Here is a 24,575-nt window from a genome sequence, read left to right on the forward strand (position 1 = left end):
AACATTTGGAGAATTGATTTAATTATTGAATGGTGAGTCCGATAATTACCAAATGTTGCAGGATTGTTCACAATTCACTCTAGTCCATTGTGAGTAAGTGATAGGACACACCACCAAGGTCAAGGTCATCTGGAGTCAATACCGGGTGTGGCCTCCGCGTTTGTTGACAAACTGCCTGGCACCGCCTGCCCATTGAAGCAACCAGAGTACGGATGACGTCCCGGGGGATGGTGGCCCACTCGGCCTGCAAGGCTGCTGCCAGCTCGGGCAGGTCGTTTGACATAAGGGGCTGTGGTTGTCGCTGTCGGAGGCGTCGGTCCAACTCGTTCATTCTAGATGCTCAATTGGGTTCAAATCCGGTGATTTCGATGGCCAAGGAAAACATTAATGTTGTTGTTCTGTAGGAAAGTTTCTCGTTTTTGAGACGTGCTGTGTGAGGCCTGGCGTTGTCATGTTGGAACACTGCGTTGGCGTTGGCCATAACTGAAACGATGTATGGCCGGAGGTTCTGGTTTTAACATCGATAGCCCTGTGCATTCAGGTTGCCCTGCACGTGGACCAGGTCATTCTGCCAGTGTGTGAGATGGCTGCCCACACCATGACACTACCCCCGCCGAATCTGTCCACTTCCTGCACGCATTTGCCGCATAACGTTCACCACGACGCCTATACACGCGACATCTTCCATCATGACGTCGGAGCAGAATTCGGGACTCGTCACTGAACCACACCTGTCTCCATCGCAGTTGAGGCCATTGTCGATGAATCTGGCACCACTGCAGTCGGAGTCGACGGTGTTGTGGTGTTAAGATGACACCTCGAACTGGACGTCTGGCACGAATTCCTACCTCACGTAGGCGGTTCCGTACGGTCTGGTCGGATATCCTGCGCAAACCTGGTATTGCTGCGGCTGTGGAGGTGGCAGTAGTCAATCGTTCCCGAAGGTATCGGTCCCTGCCCGGGGGTAGTGACCCGTGGTCGACCGGATCTAGGGAGGTCACGTGTTATTATCCATGTTGCTGGTAAACGGTCCCACAGTCTGGAGATGGTGCTTGGGGACACATGGAATGCCCTGGCAACGGCCGTTCTGGATTCGCCTGCGTCTAGTCGGCAATGGCATTGTTTCTCTGCGGTTCACTGAGACGTGGCATGTCCTGGATTGTCAACTGTCGGCCAGGCAAGCGAACACCCTGCACTTTTATACTGTCGGTGTTCATGTTGCACGTGCAGACAACGCACGTGCAGTGGTGACATGGTTTGCACGTGGCTGCGTTTTTGCGAATATTCACATTTTGGAACTTTATTGTACAGTAGCTGCGTTTTATCGAATGTAACCGTGGGAATGTGTTTGGGACATGCAATGACCTTATATTCACAAAGCATGAACCGGTAGGAAACATAAAATCGGAGTTATAACCCATTTGTACCCTTTTGCGTTTCTTTTTTTGAAGAGTATAGTTCTTAATCCTAACTAAATCAAAACGACTCAAATAGCCCCTAACCCTAATCCTAAATCACAACCACTCAAATTTTCCCCTAACCGTCAAATCTCCCTGTGTATGCCTGTATCAAATAGTTCCTAACCCTAACCCTAACCCTAAATCTAACCCACTCAAATAGCTCATAACCCTATCCTTAACCCTAAATCAAAACCACTCAAATAGTTTCTAACCCTAACCCTAACCCTAAATCAAAGTCACTCAAATAGCTCCCAAGTTTACTTTCGATGAACCGCAGGTAGGTATATATTGGTCATACTATCGATACCAAAATATACCTTTAAATATAAAATAATATACATGTATACTAGCAATTGCAGCATTAAAACACTGTCATAAATAAACAATGTAGTCACGATTGGTTTGTCCTTTCACCTTCACATAATCTGATTTATACGACGAATTTGCGAAAAATAATGGCAGATACTGGAGATATTGTTGCGATTAAAGTTATCGCATCTTTATCAACATCTATGTCTATGCTGTCGTTTGACATAAGTTTAATTATTAATACTAATATACGACGTTTTCATGTTACATATATTTTTCGTTATTTAAAAAAAAAAAAAAATCTTTTCTTTCATTCTTGTCTTTTCTTTCTTTTTTTTATTGTTTTATTTTTATAAAAAAAAAAACATTTGTTGTATTAAAATATTCAGTCAGTTATTGCTGCACAGCGTGACGTTGTCTTTTTTCATTAGTCCGTCGGCCCATCTCTCCCGTTGTCTGTCTATATCAAAGGCCGTGATAATTATGTGCTATGGAATGAATGAATGAATGCGAATGAATGAATGTTTAACGACACCCCAGCACGAAAAATACATCGGCTATTGGGTGTAAAACTATGGTAATGCAAACAAATAAAGTGATGATCGACATCAATATAAAAATTCAAGATTTAAATAAAAACAGTGTAAAGAACTGTACAAAAATACAAATATCACAGATAGATACTGACTTTTATTCAAAATTTTAATTTGTGCTGTATTGGCCATTCTCAAAGAGAATGTTACAGCCCTGCACCACGGTGAGGTTACAGCACGCGCAGGGGTCATGTGCTATCCTGTCTATGGGATAGTGCATATAAAAGATCCCTTGCTACTAATGGAAAAATGTAGTAATTGCTTTTTGGTCCAGCTTCCGTTTGCAGTTTACACTTTGTAAATGCACACCAACTTGAAATAATTAATTCTACGAATTTCTAAAGTGCATAAAACTAACATTTCTTAATTGCTTTTTTAGTCTAAAATTTACGTAAAACAATTTTACTGAAAAAGCCTGTACATTATTAACCAGGCACAAAACACGCTAATTTTGCACAGCAAATACATTGGGAATTCAAGCTAATAATACAAACAAATTCTAATGTGCATAAATATGAGACTATTATTACACAATTGCTTTTTTGGTCTAATTTCAATATAAAATAGTTTTAATGAAAAAGCCTTTGGGATTATTGTGAAAACGACATTATTCACTAGGCACAAAGACACGCTAAAGTGCATTGCAAATACATTGGGAATTCGAGTTAATAATACAAACAAATTATAATGTGCATAAATACGTGACTATCACTACACAATTGCTTTTTTTGTCTAATTTCAATATAAAACAGTTTTAATGAAAAAGCCTTTGGGAATATTATAAAAACAACATTTTTATACTGTTGTTTACAAACATTGTGTACCGATATATCAGACCTTAGCAACCAGTATGTGTAAACAGGTTCTCAGCGTACAAGGATATAGTTCCTAAAAACACTAATATTAGAGTAATCAGTTTTACAGTTATTACCTCACTTAATTAATAAAATGATTTACCATAATGTACAAACAATATTACGATACGTTTAACTAAGAAAATAGCTAATCGATCGTACAAGTTTTGGAGGAAAATAAACTTTACTGAAGGGCAAGGTCAATCCCGGCAGCCATGTCAAAACAGTCAATCAGACGGAAATTTATCCCAGGTTTATTTATGAGCCCATGGGATGTTTTCAGTGTGTAAGTACACACACTTTGCAGTTATGAAAATATTTACATCAATAATATTAATGTCAACGTTGTGTCATAGTTTTTATATGCACAGGAATTTGGAAATTAAATAAAGTCGAAGACCGCAAGATCAAAACACGGACGTCAAGCATTAAATTAACGCATATAGCGATCGTAATATACTAATATCCCATAAATAAATTACGGCAACTATTTACAAACATAATTTCATACACTATAAAAATATTATTATGAAATACAACTAAATGTAGCTCGCATTGTGCATCCAAACGATCACTAATAATAGTCACGCAATTTTGTTTTTGCCTATAGTGCGCGACACGACAAACGGCACTACTAAGAATTTCATTAAACAATAACTATAATAAATGGCATAGTTCCAGACATTACAGAATACAAGCAAATATGCAAATAATAACTACTAAATGTAAAAATAAATATACTGTTTTGTCCAATATTAAAATTACTTGAGAAAGGTCATGTCACAGCACACTTTTACGAAAATTGTTGGGACAGCCATGACATTGACAATATATATCGTACCGTCATATAAATTCGAACATCATATGTTTTCGAACAGCTCATTTATACGCGATTTCCCACGTGCATACTGAAGGTGTGACGTCAACAAACATCGCAGATTGACATGAAGTTGTGCATTGTTTGCTACAAAAATGTTGCATATAAAACTTCCTTATGTAATTATGGCAATTAATTTATTGAAAAATAATGTTAATGAATCGCTGTCCATGTTTTGGGTACATACCATCATGTAAATACAAACGTAGCACTTTACTGCATCGGCTACATCTGCACTCGATGTGCCGTCTGCTTTGTTTATATAAATATTGAATATGCCATTCACTTTAAAGGGAAATAAATCTGATTCTTTTAGAAAAATATGGAAGCCTGGTTAGACCATTTCTTGTTAACGTCTGTGAGACTTTACAATATTCCTTTTTCTGAAGGTAAGGGTTCCTTTTTCTTTTTTAGACTACTTCTCGCACTGAGAGATCCAGATCATGTCAATACACCCAAGAACATCTTTCTAAGGCATATTCTGCTGTAATAAACGATCGCGTAGACATCCGTAAGGCTACCAAAAGGTTTTCAGTCCCAGTTACAACACTGTATGACCGCTCTAGAGGGAGATTGACGTGTCATGTAGCAAATCTGAACCTCAAACCTTTTTATCTAAAAATGAGGAAGCTAAACATCTTGGTCACAGACAAGACATGGCATACCATATATACACATTCTTGTGCTGCTACGGAACATTGTTTATTTGTAGAAACTATCACGTGTTCGAAAACATATGACGTAACTTCCTCACAATATATCCAGACACGACGTCAGAAAAACATTTCTGCTGCAGCCATTATTGTGTTTAACATCTATAATTATGTCGGTTTCGTGGATTATATTGCAATGAACAGTTAAGAAAGATTATTTAGCTTTTAATTCAGAATGCATTACAGAAATTTGCAATATGTGCTTATCTGTTCGAAAACATATTATGGGAGGATATATATAAAGATGAACAGCTCTTAAAACATGTACACCACACAAAATCTTCAACACAGGCCCAAAGACCATCGGCAAAGAACAATGGAAAATTTAGTACAAAATCCCAGCATTGAATATATGTAATATGAATGAAAGAAAGAAAGAAATGTTTTATTTAACGACGCACTCAATACATTTTATTTACGGTTATATGGCGTCAGACATATGGTTAAGGACCACACAGATTTTGAGAGGAAACCCGCTGTCGTCACTACATGAGCTACTCTTTCCGATTAGCAGCAAGGGATCTTTTATTTGCGGTTCCCACAGGCAGGATAGTACATACCACGGCGTTTGATATACCAGTCGTGGTGCACTGGCTGTAATGTGATGAGCAAAACAATATAAAAATTCAACAGTGAAATTAAAACACAGTGGCATGTAATATCTACCAAATATGTTTGTGTTATGTGTTCATAAAAGCTCAACAATCTATAAAAACAGTGTATACTTTAATTTGGTTATTGACAGGGGGCAGGGTGGGGGAGGGCAACTGCCCCCCTAGTGCTGGAGTAAAACCTCAAATTCAGGCAAAAATTATACAGATATTCGGGGGAAAACGTGCTAACTTGAGACCTTTTAACCATGTATTTCCATAATTTTACCATTAAAATTAGTTGTAATCTATGTAATGGGAATGGGAACTCATTTAACGTGCCCATATCCACAGAGGTTCAGGCACGCCCACCCCGGACTTAGCCTCTGAGTTCGCCAGTGACCAATTCCGGGACAGGGGGGGGGGGGGGGAGGGATAAGTTTGGGGTGGGCGGAATTTGGAAAAAATTTAGTCAGTTGAGAATAACTATGTCTGGAATCAATTAGAGGCCAAACAAAAAATTTGAAAGAAAAAAGAAAGAAGTGTTTTATTTAACGACGCACTCAACACATTTTGTTATTTACGGTTATATGGCGTCATACATATTGTTAAGGACCACATATTTTGAGAGGAAACCCGCTGTCGCCATTACATGGGCTACTCTTCCGATTAGCAGCAAGGGATCTTTTATTTGCGCTTCCCACAGGCAGGATAGCACAAACCATGGCCTTTGTTGAACCAGTTATGGATCACTGGTCGGTTCAAGTGGTTTACACCTACCCATTAAGCCTTGCGGAGCACTCACTCAGGGTTTGGAGTTGGTATCTGGATTAAAAATCCTATGCCTCGACTGGGATCCGAACCCAGTACCTACCAGCCTGTAGACCCAAAAAATTAGACTGCTCATCCAAAGTTGAAGGTGATTGGAGCAATTTAGACGGACTGCCAAAAATAAAGGGTGCCAGACTACATGTATTTACAAAAAAATAAACAGAATTTTTTAAATGGCGGCCAAAAAAGTTAAAGTCTGACTAAGTCCAAAAAAACGGAGGTTACCAGTCCTAGGAAAAGGTTAGCCACTACGGGGACGAGATGAAGTACCGCTCGTTGAAGTTCGGTATCAGCTTCCTGAAGCTGTGTCCCAGTAGTCCCTTCACTAGCTGTATGTACTGGGAGCCGGCGATGATCTTTAGCATCCTGTGAACGGTGTAATTGTCCATCTCGTGGTGGTGGAGGAGTGCTTGTCTGTAAAGGCCATCGTGGCGTGAAGTTACAACTGGTACTGGTCCCGTAGCTCTGTCTTGTGGATGGCGATCTCGTTGCCGTCCTGGAAGGTTTTGAAGGAGTTCTCGCCGCCGCCGCCGCCGCCAGGGGCCTAGTTCACTAAACATCGTAAATGTGTTGAGTGCATCGTTAAACCATTTCCTTCCTTCTCAGCAGAACATACTTCTGTTGGCTTGCTATTTATATAATAAAAAGAACCAACCAAAACAGCAGGCCATATTTTACTTCTTGTTCGAACTTTTGACAACTAGAATAGAATAGAAATGTTTTATTTAATGACTCAACACGTTATTTACGGTTGTAAGGCGTCCGACATATGGTCAAGGACCACACAGATATTGAGAGGAAACCCGCTGTCGCCACTTCATGGGATACTCTTTTTCGATTAGCAGCAAGGGATCTTTTATATGCACCGTCCCACAGACAGGGTAGTACATACAGGTACCACGACCTTTGATATACCAGTCGTGGTGTTGTAATAACTAAATCTTGTATTCACAAAATCAGGTTTGCCAATCTCAGGTCACATATGAAAATTAAAATCAATTACCATATACATGTATATGTACTTAGTCTAGTATTCAGTTTTATATTTACTATACACCAGATCAATATCATATTGTTGTGCACCAAATCAAATATTGTATATTTTGTAAACTGAAGAAATTCTGTTATTTGTTAATTTTAAGCATGTTCTTATTATATTAAATAAATATTTTAAAAACAAAAGGATTAATACTTGTTTTTGAGAAACAAAAAATGTGTTGTGGTTGCTGTGATTATTTCAGTGTTTTTTCAGGCTTGTTGAAATAAGCTGGCAATTTTCATTGTAACGTTACATACAAAAATTGACAATTGACATTACACCTACAGGTATATCTCTCCATTTTGACTTTATGTAGACACAAAATCCATAAGATTGACCAGTTGTGGTGCACTTGTTGGAACGAGAAAAAACACCAATCGGCTGAATGGATCCACTGAGCACTCAAATGACTGAGCTAAATCACACCCACCGCTTATGAGGTATGTAAGGAAATGTTTTTATTTAACGACACACACATTTATGTTTATATGGCATTTGACATATGGTTAAGGACCACAGATATTGAGAGAGGAAACCTGTGGCCACTTTGAACATGGACTACTCTTTTGAATTAGCAGCAAGGGATCTTTTATATGCACCATCTTAGAGACAGGATGGTACATACCATGGCCTTTGTTACACCAGTTATGCACTGGCTGAAACGAGAAATAGCCCAATGAGCCCACCGACAGGAATCGATCCTAGATCGATCGCACATCAGGTAAGCACTTTACCATATGAGGTATGGAGCCACATGCAAAACTTTTAACATTGAGCTAATCAGAAAAGTTGACACCATCGCCTGTAAGATACGAGTAATACCTGTATGTCGCCTTTTAACTTTGTGAAGTCGAGACAGAAAGATCCACAAGACCATCTGCATTAAAACTTTATTTATTAAATATTAAAATTGTATAACAGTCAAGTTAGAGTGTGAGCACTATTCATTGGTTAGATGTTCCAACTATTGGTAAAGAGGCAATCAAAATGTTCTGTCATTATAACACATTTCTGACTAACAGGCTTTTGACAAATTAAATTTAAAAGAAGGAAATTTTTTAATTTAACGACGCACTCAATGCATTTTATTTAGTTATATGGCATGGAACATGGAACAAGGAAATGTTTTATTTAACGACGCACAACACATTTTATTTATGGTTATATGGCGTCGGACATATGGTTAAAGAGGAAACCCGCTGTCGCCACTTCATGGGCTACTCTTCTCGATTAGCAGCAAGGGATCCTTTATATGCACCATCCCACAGACAGGGTAGTACATACCAAAGCCTTTGATATGCCAGTCATGGTGCACTGGCTGGAACGAGAAATAGCCCATTGGGCCCACCGACACCGATCAATTCCAGACAGACCACGCATCAAATGAGCGCTTTACCACTGGGCTATGTCCCCCCCCCCCCCCACCCCCCCCCGAATTAAATTAACAAATTAATTGTACAAAATGTGGCTTAGCATATCAGTATCTGTATATCCAACGTTTCTCCAGTTCTTTTAAATGCATGTGCAGGAAGTTTACTGTGGGCGGATGGAGGTGCCTAGACTGGCGAGCGAAGTTTATAGGGGGGTGTTTGAGACTTTCATGGCAATTTACCCATTTTTGACAGAGTTGTAGCCCTTGAACTTGGGAGATATAAAAATTTGTTTTCCGGACATTTTTGTTTTTGAATGCCTTAAGATATTGAGATGAAATTTGGTATATATAGCTTAATTTATCACATACTGTTACAGATCAAGTTTAACTTTCATGGTGAATTACCCAATTTTCACAGAAGTATGGCCCTTGAATTTAGGAGATACGAAAAATTGTTGGGTGCAGTAGGGGACTTGTATTGCTTTAGCACTACTCTCATAATTTTTATTGATAAAAAGCCTCGTTAACCTGAAACATGTTGCAATGACTGCAAACGTAGTACAGTACATGCACCTTTAATCAAGTATACAAGTTTATTTAATTACAATTCAAAAACATATATATATTTTTTTTTTTTTGTATACTGTCCTTACATGCATGGACAAACTACCAGTATTATAAATTATTTCAATTTTTATAACAATTTTTTAAAATTCAAATTCCATCAAATAACATGACAGAATAAGATTGATACTGATCCATAATAAGACACAATGTCAGGAATAAATTTCCAAAGGCATATGACAGAGTTATCAAGATAAGAAAATAAAAGCATAAAAATATCTGACATCTAGTCTAATGCATATATGTTCTATAATTTGATACCCTGCAAATATTTGAAAAAATGATGAACGCAAAAACAAACCAAAAAAAGAAGAAAGAAAAAAGGCTGCCTATCTCACTGGGTCTCACTACAGAGATGCCATTTGCCATTTGAATCCATGTTAAATTGTCCAACTTCATATGAAGATTGCCAATAGCACGTATTTTGCACTAACAACTAATACCTTGCGAACATACATTATATAAGCATTTATTTTCACTCCAAAATTGAAAATACTTCCATCTCAGTTTTTTCTATATGACCGCATCTGGCTGTAGTACCGGTCCGAACAGCTGGTTCATTAACCGATTCATTCCGGCTGTCTCTTGCTGTCTCTTGCGCTATACACCCATGTCCCAAACAGTCAATACACAATATTACAAAATAATAGTGGCAAAATCCAGCCAGAGGGCTTACCATTAAACCTACAAATTGTTATAATTCTTCCCCCATTACTAGAAGTGAATATGTGAACCACAACATATGTCACAATTAAGAAATACAGTGGACCATGATGAATGAACTCTCATCCGAAGGTGAACTGTGTAGTGAGACCTTATTTATGACATTCCTTGTGTGGTGTGCATTATGAAAGCAACAATCAGTTTTATAAACTATGTGGACATTCGACCAATCACCAGGAGTCAAAATTCTGCTGTCCTGACCAATTTGTGCCAGTCCACATCCCCATAGCTGGTAGATTTTTGTTTTTGCCTGTTGTCCCATCAGATCGGCAATTATTTTACATTATATCACACATTAGTTTGAGTTAATTATGATTGGATCCGTCAGATTTTGATTCAAGCTGCCAGAATTTGTACCATACTGGACCGAATATCCAGCAGGAATGTCGGTCAATTTCGACCCCTGATAATCATCTTAACTCCATTTTATTTTTAAAACTATACTCTTTAAAAAAACAGTAGGGGAACCTGAAATATTAATGTTAATATCAACTATTAGACCGAACATACGTTTTGACCACAGACCTCCTAGTAAAGGATGTTCAGGTCTGTTTATCAACACATCAAAACACATTCCATAATTTGCACATGGATCACGCAGTTGCCCCTTACACGTGCGTGCATGGGGTGTCAATTCTTGATTTTGACCATTTCCAGGAAGGTCCATTAATCACTGTGGAACATTATTTCTGTCAATCTTTTTCATTCTGTTGATCATACAGTTGTTATTGATTTGTTTTTAGTCATTTTTATTGTTTGAATTTTCAATTTACTGATAAAAAAACGTCAACTTTTAAATTTCACTTCTGACCCCAATCATCCTTCAAGATCTTTGGTGGTCATAAAACCTACTGTAATACTGAACTACCGGTTGTAATGTTTGCCTAATTAATTCACTATTATCATATAACCATTCCCCACAGCTAATATACATGTACTTTACAATTTTGGCAACTGTAAATTCTTATTAGAGTTCCCCTACTTTTTTTTAATAGTATTTATTGTTCTAATATATATATATGTATATATGTATGTATATATGTATATATTGATATGAAAATTTAAATATTTAAAAATATAACAATCCAGTATGCAAAAAACATGAAACAATGGCTGCCTTTTGTTCTTTTCTTTTAACACAATAGGAAGACATATGGTAACATTATAACAGGTTAGTTAAAGGTGCATTTTCTAAGTTACAAGTGTCATATTGCATAATATTATGTTGCTATTATTTAAATAAGTATTTGTGATAAAGAACTACAAATGTATTAATAATACCTAGAATATCAATACAGTGACTCAGCAAACACAGTCACAGCACCAGTCCTTAACCTTTGAATATAAGGTTATAAATAGCATTCTACAGGAAACGTGTTGAGTATATGATGCACACTGAATAACATGAACAATAAACATAGTTCATAGCCTTAAAGACCAAACAAATTCAAAGACTTTGGCACAGCAGTCAAAGACAATAGAATGTAATAAAAATACCAAATCAGTTTGTTTATCATGCTGTCCATGGCAAAAAAATTGAGCTTTTGTATATACATGACAGGTTAAACTATGGAACTGGAAACTATCAAATGCATGCTGCTGTAAAAGATATCAGCATTGCTTTGCAGGGAATAATTTGTTGGGGTTCGCATCGCAGTTTGCTAGTCATTCTAGCTCACGAGCGAACCAATTTCGCACTATGGATCGCTGTTACTGTGAACCAAATAATTTCGCGGTTGTAGCAAAATTACCATCGTGTTTTTTTCACTCTTTCAATTGGCAAAGTTCGGCTTGAATAATTCAATGTTAGAATGTCACATTCAGTATTCAATTGAAATTTCAATGACGTCACGTGTATTCGGTAAAACTTGGAATTAATACCGGTAGTTGACTTGCTGTGTTCTAAAAATAACTTTTGTGCTGATGTCACTTGTGCAAAACATGGATCAAAATGGTTGTTAATTTGTCAACGGTAAACGTGTGGATTCGCGAAATTGACTCAAGGGAGAAGTGGATATGTCCTCTAATACTTAGCATGTACATCAAAACTGATAACACTGGAACTTTCAATCAAGGTACACAAATAATTTTATTAAGGTACACATCAAATGATGATTTATTCACACTCCACAGTATATCTTATTGCTTAGAATACATTCTGAAGACATACAGTAGATCACAAAATCTCTTGGGCTCTGAAGGGATTCATTGTGCTGTCCATAACTTACATGCTTGAGCCTACGTGGAAACTGCTAATTAAATTTACAAAGGTGCTAATCAAATCACAAAATGATTAGCAGCAACTGCTAACCATTTTTTTCTGTACAAATTATTCCCTGCTTTGGCTATGATTTGTGAAAATTTAAAGACTTTCATTACAATTGAAAGACTTTCAAAGACCTAAAAATGTTTTTTTCAACTTCAAAGACTTTCATGGAATTTAAAGACCGCTACGAACACCAATAAATGTAAATGATCCCAACTTACAACACAGTAACAGTAATAATAACTCAAGGATGTATCAAACAGCTGGGGTCAGCTGGGGTCAATCAAGTCTAGGGCCTCTATGACTTGAGTACTCCAGAGTTAAACTTGACCTGAACCCGAATACCCAATATTTATACTTGATGATAATGAGACTAAGGAATACAGCAAAATAGTCTTGGGCATCTTTATTCCAGCGCTGAACATGGGTGTGGGAGGGTGTGGGCAATTTTTGGCATGCTTCCATCAGAGAACTGTTCAAGCATGCCTGTCGTAGGCACAACCTCCGACTTGGCCAGAGATTTCTGTCCATGGCAGGGGAACATGGATGCCAAATCATGCCATTTTATTGCATTGCACACTTTCTAATAGCCCTGTAATGTAACCGGCTGAAAGCATATGGCAACATGACGTCACATTTAAAAAAAAAAAAAATGAAAAAGCTCTTTCTTGCACAGTGCTTGAACCATAATTGGATATATTCATGTTAATATGTTACCCTATTCTATTCCTTGCATGGGTACTAGAGTCTTGCTAGACCTGGCCCGTACTCGAGTACTCATGGAGACCCTAGTCTAGTCTCTATTCAACCAACCTACAGAAGTTGTGTGGACCCTTGGATTTTATGGAAACGATCGTTTCCAGTACCGTTTCGGTAAAATCACGGAACCGAAATTTTGTTTCCCATGATTAGTATACTGAGTATGACTATTCAGTGAAAATCATATATATTGTAAACTGATGGCACGTGTGTTCTGTATTGTGATTGGTTAATTACAATTTTTTCCAGGATCAAATGAAAATAACACCCGAAAAGCTAATGACGTCATTAGAAAGTGATGTCATTAGCAATTGTAACAGGCGAAATTGACGATTCAAGGCTCTACAGTTATTTTGTAGTCAGGTATTTTTTTTCAAGAAATACCTAATGTACAGTTAGTTGCGTAGAAAAACAATTTAGTTTACAATGAACATAACCATATAGAGATTTTAGATTTGTGGGTGTTACTGTCTATTTGATGCCCGCACGTGTTTCATTTTTAACCTCAGGCTGACGCCTTGTGGGATCAAATAGACAATAATAACACCTGCAAATCTAAAACCTCCATATGGTTATCTCCTAAATATACAATTATTTTTTTAAAAACAGTTTCCAGTGGATTCCCATGATAACGAGGCACGGAACCGAAAGTGTTTCCTATAAAAATTGAAATCCTATGGCCTGTCACACTGTTACCATATTGTAGGTTGACAATAAATATACAGAACTTCACATACGTTGTTTTTGCTTCCTAGTTATTGCACAAGTAATTTTGCACAAGAATATATACCACGAGACCTGGCATGTTCTTTCGCAAAATAAACGAGTGCAATAAACAGGAAGCAAAAACAACGTCTGTGAAGTTCTGTATTTATTACATACATGCACCTTCTTGTATGTTTTACAAAAACGGTTTTTAATTTAACGTCATAACAACACTTTGTTAAATCTATGATCAAAACTACTTTCACGGATTTACTTAACGTTAAGAATCATACTCTGTGGAAGCCTTGTGTAATGTTTCAAATATGATGTGACGTAATTGGTATGACGTCAGTTCTGGTCCACAATTTATCACACGGTTTCAAAATATCTGATATGTCTGATAACTGACCCCATTTTGGCACAATCTACAGAATTTTCTAGTTACAAGTAAATTATCTGGACAAGAAAAGTATTTTTAAACTAAAATGAACACCTTTCCATACCTTTTTCTGCCCCTCGCCCCTCCAAACCCAGTGTTTCTGCCAGAAAGATATTTTTGGGTATGGTGCTATGGAATTGAATGCAACCACAATCAACAGGGGGTATGGGGGACCTCCTGCAGAAAGAACATGGCGTAAGAAAATCACACAGTAATGATAATAATAATTAATTATGTCAAAAAGATTAACTTAAAAACAAAAATCTGTAAAACAATTTGGGTATGGCGCCATACCCATTTCACCCTCTGGCAGAAACCCTGCTTGCACCCCCACACCACATACAGCCCTACAAATGGTTGTGGTAACATCTTTAAAAATAAATAATTCCTTTTCTAAAACGTGTATATAATAATCAATCAAAATATACAGATTAACCAGAAGTGACCCTAAAACTAGAGATTTGTTAAAATATAGTTAACAGTAAAAGTGTTTCCCCCAGGAGTTTAGTTCCGAGTTGGCAAAATAGATTTGACGTAAACTGAGCCCCCTATATGTGTGTGTATGTATTAGTGATTAATATGTGATTTTGTTTTTATTAGGGAGCTCGTAAATTATAGATGTACATGTAGATGTATTTAACGTCAAACAGGACTGTTGTTGTATTAGAGCAGGAATCTTTGACTACTGTTTGCTAGACAGTGATTGCTCAGAATTTATATAGATTGGTCTCCAATGGCAAGTGTGTGTAATAACTGTCCCAGGCATCGAAATAAGTCGAGAACGGTCATTCAGGTTACCGGGAGGTTACCACATGTGAGAAAAGTTGAGAACGGTGTTTCGTTCTCGACAAAAATTTCAACGAACGGTAGTTTCGTTTCTGAACGTAAAGTTACTAAACCAGGTAATGTATTCCGGACTTCCGCAGTTCATTTTCTTGTAAGAAATTGCATCGCGCGCACTTGTACAATTGCAAGCAATTATAGTCATTCCGCATTTAAGCAGCTTCCACTAGATAAATTTACTTCCGGATTTTGTTTCTCGTACCGATGTTCGCGCGCACCGATACAATTTCAGAACGTTCATAAATGCATGCATACTAAAATAATCATCTGGCACACATATAATGGCGTTAAAAAGTAGTAGTAACAGGAATTCAATTCTAACTATCATATAGTTGTAGTAACCTATAGATTACCAGGCTATATTTTGTGGTAACCTGTAAATGGGTTACCAGACACAATGCTTATTTCGATGCCTGTGTCCCAATGTTCGTCCGATGATTCTACAGCATTTTATGTCAAACTATTTTGCCAACTCTCTGAACAAAAATCCTGAGGGAAACACTGGTAAAACAAAGTAACAATATAATACAATAAAATAATCTCTATTTTTTCTGCATTGTAAATAGATACATAATATATTGTGTGGCTATAAAATAACATTTGGTAACTGAAAAAAAACCCAGAAGAATGTTTATGTATTTACAATTCTGAGCCATTTTGAAGTGACTATTTAAAATCTAAATTTTGTGGTATATATAAAAAGGTAAAACCTCTCCATAAAATTATTAGTCCAGTGTACAATGTTCCATCAACATTTAATGCTTGCCGTAAACTTCAACTAATTCTTTCAGAAGTTGTTTCTTCTCTCTCTCCGTAGCAAAGCAAGAACGTGCTGCATTGAAAATCTGGAAAACCCCCCAAATAAATACATGTTTTTAAAAATGTAGCAAAATTTACAGTGAAACCTGTCTAAATCGGACTCTTGTCATAGTTTTACAGTGAAACCTGTCTAAATCGGACTCTTGTCATAGTTTTACAGTGAAACCTGTCTAAATCGGACTCTTGTCATAGTTTCATGGTCCCAAACTTCCAATAATCTAAAACACGACTCTCTAAACACTGGATCCTGTCTAAATCGAATAAATATCATGTTACCGGAGTAATCCAGTTTGGACTGGTTTCATTGTTTTATTTTATTTCATTTCAACTTATTTCCATTCTTATATCTTCCTCCTCCTTCTTCGTTGTACACTCAGACAGGAACCCCAGTGGCTCGAACAAAAGCTGCTGTATTCCATAGGTTCTCCAAGGGGCCAAAGAGTTTCTCCTTCAGGGGTTCATCTGCAAGTCAAACTGCTTTTCTGGTTCTGGTAGGTGGGACAGTGCTGCATGTTCCAATGTCATGGATGATGTACCACACTGGCAGATTCGACTGTTTTCCACAAGGAATTTGGTATACATGTGGTAGTTGAGTCTACAGTAGCCTGTTCTCAGTTGCATCATTATCACCTGGTCTTATCTTGAAAGATGGGTGCTTATATCCAATTAAGGTTCAACCACGCTGTCCTGGGCACAAACCTCAGCTATCTGGGCTGTCTGTCCAGGACAGTGAATTAGTTGTTAGTTGGTTAGTGATTAGTGCGAGAGAAGAGGGTGTAGTGGCCTTACACCTACCCACTGAGCTCTTAAGAACTCACGATGTGTTGGAGCCGGTACCAGACTGTGAGCATTGTAGTCCGATGGCTTAACCACTGTGCGACTGAGACAGGTTTCACTGTTTTAAAGTCAAACTTGTCAATTCACTTCTCTGTTTAACTTTGAGGAGAATTTTAACACGAGGGTGACATAGTTTTTCTTTAAAATTATTACAAAAATACCCAATAAAATCTTATATTAACCTAATATAATTTTACAATTTCTTCATCTTTATTTGTATGCTGAATTTACAGATTCTTTTTATTATGAGAATTTAAATTTCCGTATTATTAACTACAATTTAAAGCTACACCAATTGGTTCAGCCGTTGCAAAGAGAGTTTGTTAATTTCTCGATTAATGTAAAAATAATGTCTGGGAATGTAATATCTGATGATGTCACTTTACATTAGTACTTTGCCTTATTGAGCATCATTGTTTATAGGAAGAAAGGAAGGAAATGTTTTATTTTACGATGCACTCAACACATTTTATTTACGGTTATATGGCATCGGACATATGGTTAAGGACCACACAGATATTGAGGGAGGAAACCCACTCTCGCCACTTCATGGGCGGCTCTTTTCGATTATCAGCAAGGGATCTTTTATATGCACCATCCCATAGACAGGACAGCACATACCACAGCCTTTGATGTACCAGTCGTGGTGCACTGGCTGGAATGAGAAATATCCCAATGAGCCCACTGATGGAGAATGATCCCAGAAATAATGTCTGGAAATATAATATCTGATGTCACTTTACAATGGAACTTTGTCTTACTGAGCGTTATTGTTAATGAACCAAATAAAATAAAATATAAACATTTAGTGTTATTAGTAAGTATGTTTTAAATTTAATTCTAAGGATTGTCCGTTATTGTATGAAAAAATAATTATCCGCAAATTTACATAAAAATGGCTTCGCCAATTCACAGTATATGGATGATTCTTCTTTTCATACCATGATAGACATAACAGAAACAACAGATAATACTTATAATTAAATTTAAAGCATACATGTACTTACTAATTAATTATCCGCAAACTTATGTTTCAATGACTTTGTCGATTCACAGTTTACAGATAATTTGTTTTCCCGATGAAATAACAGACAATCCGTAATCCTTTCCTTGTCCTAACATTGTGACTTTGTTAGTTGGCCCATTTCCCATTCTAGCCAGTACACCACGACTGGTATATCAAAGGCCATGGTATGTACTATCCTGTCCGTGGAATGGTGCATATAAAAGATCCCTTCCTGCTAATGGAAAAATGTAGCTTGTTTCCTCTCTGACACGATACATCACAATTACCAAATGGTTGACATCCCATACTAGATGATTAATAAAATCAAAGTGCTCTAGTGATGTAGTTAAACAAAAACAAAACATTTGGTCACATTCTGTTGTTACTCACAGACTGCTCAATCTGCTCAATGTTCAGTCCAAATTCCAATGCCATGAGGTAGTCTTCGCTCAGGTCATTGCCAAGGATTATGGGATCATCCGTACTGATCGAGAAATTCACACCATCATTAGCAAACCTGAGAGAAAGAATGAATTAGTGCTCAGCTATATGCCAACTATTGGGTGTCAAAATAAAACAAAATTAAATAATGAGGGGGTTAGAAGGGAGGGAGGGACTGCAGGGTTTCTGTCAGAGGGTAAAATGGGTATGGTGCCATAGCCAAATCTTTTTACTCTTATTATTACTGTATGATTTTCTTAATCCTAACTCTAAACGTAAGCCATTTTCTTTCTGGGGGAGGCCCCCCCCCATACCCTCCTGTTGACTGTGGTCACATTCAATTCCACAGCACCATACCCAAAAATTTCTTTCTGGCAGAAACACTGGGGAGGGAGGGAGAGGGAGGGAAGGAGGGGGAGGGATGGATGGAGAGGAAGAGAGACAGAGACAGAGACGGATAAAGTGGCAGAGAGATATTGAGAGAAAGACGGAGAGATACATGTAGATGGTGGAGGGAGAGAGAACAAGAATTCCAAACAATGATTCACATACAATAAAACTGACTTGGTTCTGTTCATAATTAATCTGATGGATGTTAATCTCCTTGCAAGCTAAACCATTGGTTTTGTTGATAATTAATCTGATGGATGTCCATCTCCTTGCAAGTTAAACCATTGGTTTCATTGATAAATAATCTGATGGATGTCCATCTCCTTGCAAGCTAAACCATTGGTTTCATTGATAATTAATCTGATGGATGTTCATCTCCTTGCAAGCTAAACCATTGGTTTCGTTGATAATTAATCTGATGGATGTTCATCTCCTTGCAAGCTAAACCATTGGTTTCGTTGATAATTAATCTGATGGATGTTCATCTCCTTGCAAGCTAAACCATTGGTTTCGTTGATAATTAATCTGATGGATGTTCATCTCCTTGCAAGCTAAACCATTGGTTTTGTTGATAATTAATCTGATGGATGTTCATCTCCTTGCAAGCTAAACCATTGGTTTCATTGATAATTAATCTGATGGATGTTCATCTCCTTGCAAGCTAAACCATTGGTTTCATTGATAATTAATCTGATGGATGTTCATCTCCTTGCAAGCTAAACCATTGGTTTTGTTGATAATTAATCTGATGGATGTCCATCTCCTTGCAAGTTAAACCATTGGTTTTGTTGATAATTAATCTGATGGATGTCCATCTCCTTGCAAGTTAAACCATTGGTTTCGTTGATAATTAATCTGATGGATGTTAATCTCCTTGCAAGCTAAACCATTGGTTTTGTTGATAATTAATCTGATGGATGTCCATCTCCTTGCAAGTTAAACCATTGGTTTCGTTGATAATTAATCTGATGGATGTTCATCTCCTTGCAAGTTAAACAATTTTTTTTATTAATTTAATTTTTTAGTATAAGTAAGACATTTGTGATGCAAAATTTATGATTATTCTAGCTGTATACACAAAATTCAAGTAATAAAATACATAGCTAATAAGTCTACTCAGAACTGTGTGTTTGAACTTGGAACTAAATGCGAAGATACACAAAAATATGCAAGCATGTATGCAAGGGGTTGGGTTTTGTGGATACTTCCATCCCATCTCCCACTCGAGGAAATTTAGTTTTTTTCAATACATTTTCCAGGGGAGTATATCTCGACCCCCCCACAGTCTAGACCCCCCCCCCCACTAAAATGCACAGGTCCCGGATATATTATAACATCATCATCAATCTCGCCCCCCCACCCCCCCACCCTGCAATTCCAATGTTTCAATGAATGAGACTGTGCCCTCATTATCATCGTCTTACGTGAGAATTGGATGGTTGACTTTTCCGTTTCTAGCTCCTCCAGTTCTCAGGCTGGAGATGGGGCAGGTTTCCAGGTGAATATTCTCCTGCTTCAGACGACTGTAAGCCTTCGGGTCATCCAAACACCGATAGCCGTGACCAACCCTCTCGGTCTGGAGCTCGTCCAGCGCCTTGATTAATACAACACAGTGACGTCATAACCTACAGAGTTTTTATGATATCGTAGCATTAAGATAGCTTCAAACATCTCTAGTCAGGATGATTAGAAACTTCAGATGTACAGAAATGGATAATCTAAACAATGAAATCTAAGTAATGTCTGACTTCAACCTCAAAACTGGACATCCATAGCACCAACAAAAACAGTCTAGTTTTTAAAGGGACATAACACAGTTTTTAAACACTAAGGCATATTTTTTACTATTAGAGCCTTTTTTGATAACTGAAATCATACTTTACATAGATTTTATTGTTTAGATTATCCATTTCCGTACATTCGAAGTGTTTTTGATTGTCCTGGTATTTTTAAAATCACAAAATGCATTTCTCATATTTTTAAAACCACATGTGCTTCTGAGAAGTAGCGGTTATGGAGTCGAGTTCTAGTCTACTTTTTAAGGATATTTCAGTTTTAACATCACAGACTTTTCTTTCACTCTGTTGTAACTTTATCTAAATGTGTTACAGGTTTGTAGATTAACTAAACTTAGTGTTAATTAAAACGGGTTTGAAACTAGGGTCTGTCCCTTTAAGGGGTATCTGGTTTAGAGAGGTTAAGTTCTGTAATGATATTTAAAAAAGAACGTTGACAAATATCTGTTTTTGAGGAAGTCATTGTCTTTAACATCATTTGCTAATTTTAGTTTTAGAGACTTCACAGTATTTACGTATACCGAATAAAATCATATTACATTACACTTTACAGCCTTTATCAGTGTTAATATTGAGTTTAAGTCATTTGGCTAAATGTTTTGTAGTTATCGACTCAATGAATTGTCACACCGGCCTCGGTGGCATCGTGGCAGACCATCGGTCTACAGGCTGGTAGGTACTGGGTTTGGATCCCAGTCGAGGCATGGCATTTTTAATCCAGATACCGACTCCAAACCCTGAGTGAGTCCTCCGCAAGGCTCAATGGGTAGGTGTAAACCACTTGCACCGACCAGTGATCCATAACTGGTTCAACAAAGGCCATGGTTTGTGCTATCCTGCCCGTGGGAAGCGCAAATAAAAGATCCCTTGCTGCCAATCGGAAGAGTAGCCCATGTAGTGGCGACAGCGGGTTTCCTCTCAAAATCTGTGTGGTCCGTAACCATATGTCTGACGCCATATAACCGTAAATAAAATGTGTTGAGTGTGTCGTTAAATAAAACACTTCTTTCAATGAATTGTCACAGAACATAGAACATTTTGTTCAGTATCACATCGCAATTCACTATGCCAGTTTCAGCGATCACTACACAATTTAAAAACATTAAACAGTAGTTGCTAATCAATTTTTAGTCCACCAGAAATATCACTAATCAAGATTCTGAAAACAAAATGTTCCCTGCAGAATTACTCCAATATAGTACACTTGTGTATGAGACGGGCCTATGAGAATTGAACATTTCCATAACCTATTTATTGGATAAGCAAAAATAAATTTATTACACACCAGTGTAAGATAATGCTCATGTTATAACAATCACTCAATATCTAACTAGTGTAATATTGGTGTGACGTGAGCGTGACGTAGATCACTTGCTGACCCAATTCCTAGAAAAATAACGTATAGTACAGTGTAGGTCCTGACATCTGCTTATTTCTGTGTTGCGGCTTGTTTCCAGTTGGTTTGTAATAAATAAAATACTAAACAGATACCAAACCTGTTCACTCATTTCATAAAAATGGTATGACAGGCAAGCTCGTTTAGTATTCTATATGTATCTAAGGTGCTAAATTTAATATGTGAAAGAAAAACAGGCGACACAAAATTAGATTAGTGCGAGCGACACATCGTTCTTGCAATATTCAGTGGCCTGTTAGGGACGGGATGCAGCCTAGTGGTAAAGGGCTCACTTCATGCACATTTAATCTGGAATCGTCCCAGCCAATATCAAAGGCCGTGGTATGTGCTATCATGTCTGTGGGATGATGCATATAAAAGATCCCTTGCTACTGATGGGGAAAATGTAGCGATTTTCTCTCCGAGACTATTGTGTCAAAATAACCAAATGTTTGACATCCGATAGCTGATGATTAATAAATCAATGTGCTCTAGTGGTATCTTTAAACAAAACAAACACACTTACTTGAAATATAGTAGACGGGTGCTGTACCTCAGCAGCATGCACTGTACGATGGACCCCACACCGGATGGCTTCCTGGTCAAATACGAAAACAAAACACTTTCAAATTAGAGCCTGTACGACTACATTTTGTAAAACTTTTTAAATCCAGTTAGTTGAGATTATCATCTGTATTCTTATAATACATAGGGCACTAGCCAAAGTGTCTGAGTGTGTGTGCTGTAGTGACGTCATAGCCTACGATGATTTTACGATATCGTAGCGCTAAGATAGCTTCGAAAATCTGTAGTCTGGACGACCAGAAACTTTAGATACATGTACAGGTATGGAAATGGATATTCTAAACAATGAAATCTAAGTAATGTCTGACTTCAACCTCTAAACAAAACACTTTTAAAATTAGAGCCTGTACATCTAAAATTATTCAAGTCTGGTTAGTGGAAGTTATCAACTGTATTCCTGTAATACATAGGGCACTAGCCCAAGCTTCTGTGTACATGTGTTCTCTAGCGATGTCATAAAACAATGGTTTTATGATATCGTAGCGCTAAGATAGCTTCAAACATCTGTAGCCAGGATGACCAGAAACACTTTGAAAGTATGGAAATGGATAATCTAAACAATGAAATCGAAGTAATGTCCGACTTCAATTTTCAAAATCTATTCCAAAAGTGAAAAATATGCTGCTGTGTTTGAAATATAGGGTCTGTCATTTTAAGTAACCGTCTATGGGTTGCTAGGTGAATTTACTGTTGATTCACGTACTGTACCTCGTAAGCATGCTTGTGAGCGCTCTGGTTCAAGTCTCGGCCACTGTTAAACTCTGACTCTGATATGTCAATGGCGACGGTGCCATCATTAAAGAATTCCTTGGCGAGAGTCGCAACTTCCATGGACCAATCTGAACAGAAAACAAAAAGTTACTAAAGGAGCACTTGCTTACCGACACCTCAACACATTAAAGGGACATACTCTAGTTTCAACCCGTGAAAATTAACACTATGTTTAGTTAATCTACACACCTGAAACACATTTGGATAAAGTTACAATTGAGTGAAACATGAGTCTGTAACTTTGAAATGGTGAAAGAAAGATAGAAGTGTTTTATTTAACGACGCACTCAACACATTTTATTTACGGTTATATGGCGTCAGACATATGGTTCAGGACCACATAGATTTTGAGAGGAAACCCGCTGTCGCCACTACATGGGCTACTCTTCCGATAGGCAGCAAGGGATCTTTTATTTGCGCTTCCCACAGGCAGGATAGCACAAACCATGGCCTTTGTTGAACCAGTTATGGATCACTGGTCGGTGCAAGTGGTTTACACCTACCCATTGAGCCTTGCGGAGCACTCACTCAGGGTTTGGAGTCGGTATCTGGATTAAAAATCCCATGCCTCGACTGGGATCCGAACCCAGTACCTACCAGCCTGTAGACCGATGGCCTGCCACGACGCCACCGAGGCCGGTTGAAATGGTGAAATACCCTCTGAAAACAGACTAAAACTCGACTCCATAACTGTTACTTCTCAGACGCACGTGCATTTTTAAAAATATGAGAAATGCATTTTGTGATATTAAAGACACCAAGTTGACTAAAGACACATCGAATGTACGGAAATTGATTATCTAAACCATAAAATCTAAGTAAAGTATGATTTCAGTTATCAAAAACGGCTATAATAGTAAAAATATATCTTAGTGTTTAAAAACTAGGGTAGGTCCCTTTAACATTTAACTGGTACAGAAACTGACACATAAAGAAAAGAAACCGGTGTAGTTATACTGTTTAAAGCTGCAGATGTTACTCTGTACAATAATAAACTGGGTTCATGACGCTTTCGTTTTCAGAATGTTTCAAAACTTTCAATGCAAAATTGCTAATTTTGTTTAAGATTACTAAATAAAATGCATCAAATGCATTATTCTGTGTTTGAAGGAAATATTGTTTCTTTTATTAAGTTTGATTATTATTATTTTTTTAATGTGATGAAGCATAGCAATAATGTGGAGAAAACAAACTTGACGTCCGAACCAAACCAGCAAAGGAGAAAGAAGGAAGTGTTAGTCTTGTGACCCAAACAGGAAGCAGAGGAACTCATTGGAAAATTTTAGCCATCTCATTGACTGTTGTGATGTTTGGACCAGACTACTATCCTAGAGGAATATGCCATTATTTAAGGTCAGGGTAAGTAAAAAAGAAACAGCTGTTTTTAAATATGAATGATACACATATTTGGGTCATAGGCCAGGATTTTCCCATGACCTAACCAGTTTTCCATGACTGGTATATAGAGGCTGTGATATGTGCTGTCCTGTCTGTGGGAAAGTGTATATATAAGATCCCTTGCTGTTAATGGAAATAT

At 37.4% G+C, this 24,575-nt stretch overlaps 1 protein-coding gene across 1 annotated transcript in view; it reads right to left on the minus strand.

Annotated features, from left to right (window-relative positions):
* Positions 1–13,929: 13,929 nt before the first annotated feature.
* The window catches only part of LOC121377942 (adenosine deaminase-like), a 34,186-nt gene continuing 23,540 nt past the window's right edge, over positions 13,930–24,575 (minus strand). Inside the window, exons 6-10 of the mRNA XM_041506037.1 lie at positions 22,976–23,106; positions 22,209–22,280; positions 19,915–20,084; positions 18,050–18,176; positions 13,930–15,842 (exon numbers count right to left, since the gene is read on the minus strand). Of these exons, the coding sequence (XP_041361971.1) occupies positions 15,753–15,842; positions 18,050–18,176; positions 19,915–20,084; positions 22,209–22,280; positions 22,976–23,106 (590 nt within the window). The 3' untranslated portion in view covers positions 13,930–15,752. The remainder of the gene's footprint in view (positions 15,843–18,049; positions 18,177–19,914; positions 20,085–22,208; positions 22,281–22,975; positions 23,107–24,575) is intronic.

The sequence above is a fragment of the Gigantopelta aegis genome, chromosome 7, assembly GCF_016097555.1.
Source record: "Gigantopelta aegis isolate Gae_Host chromosome 7, Gae_host_genome, whole genome shotgun sequence".
Lineage (NCBI taxonomy): Eukaryota > Metazoa > Mollusca > Gastropoda > Neomphalida > Peltospiridae > Gigantopelta > Gigantopelta aegis.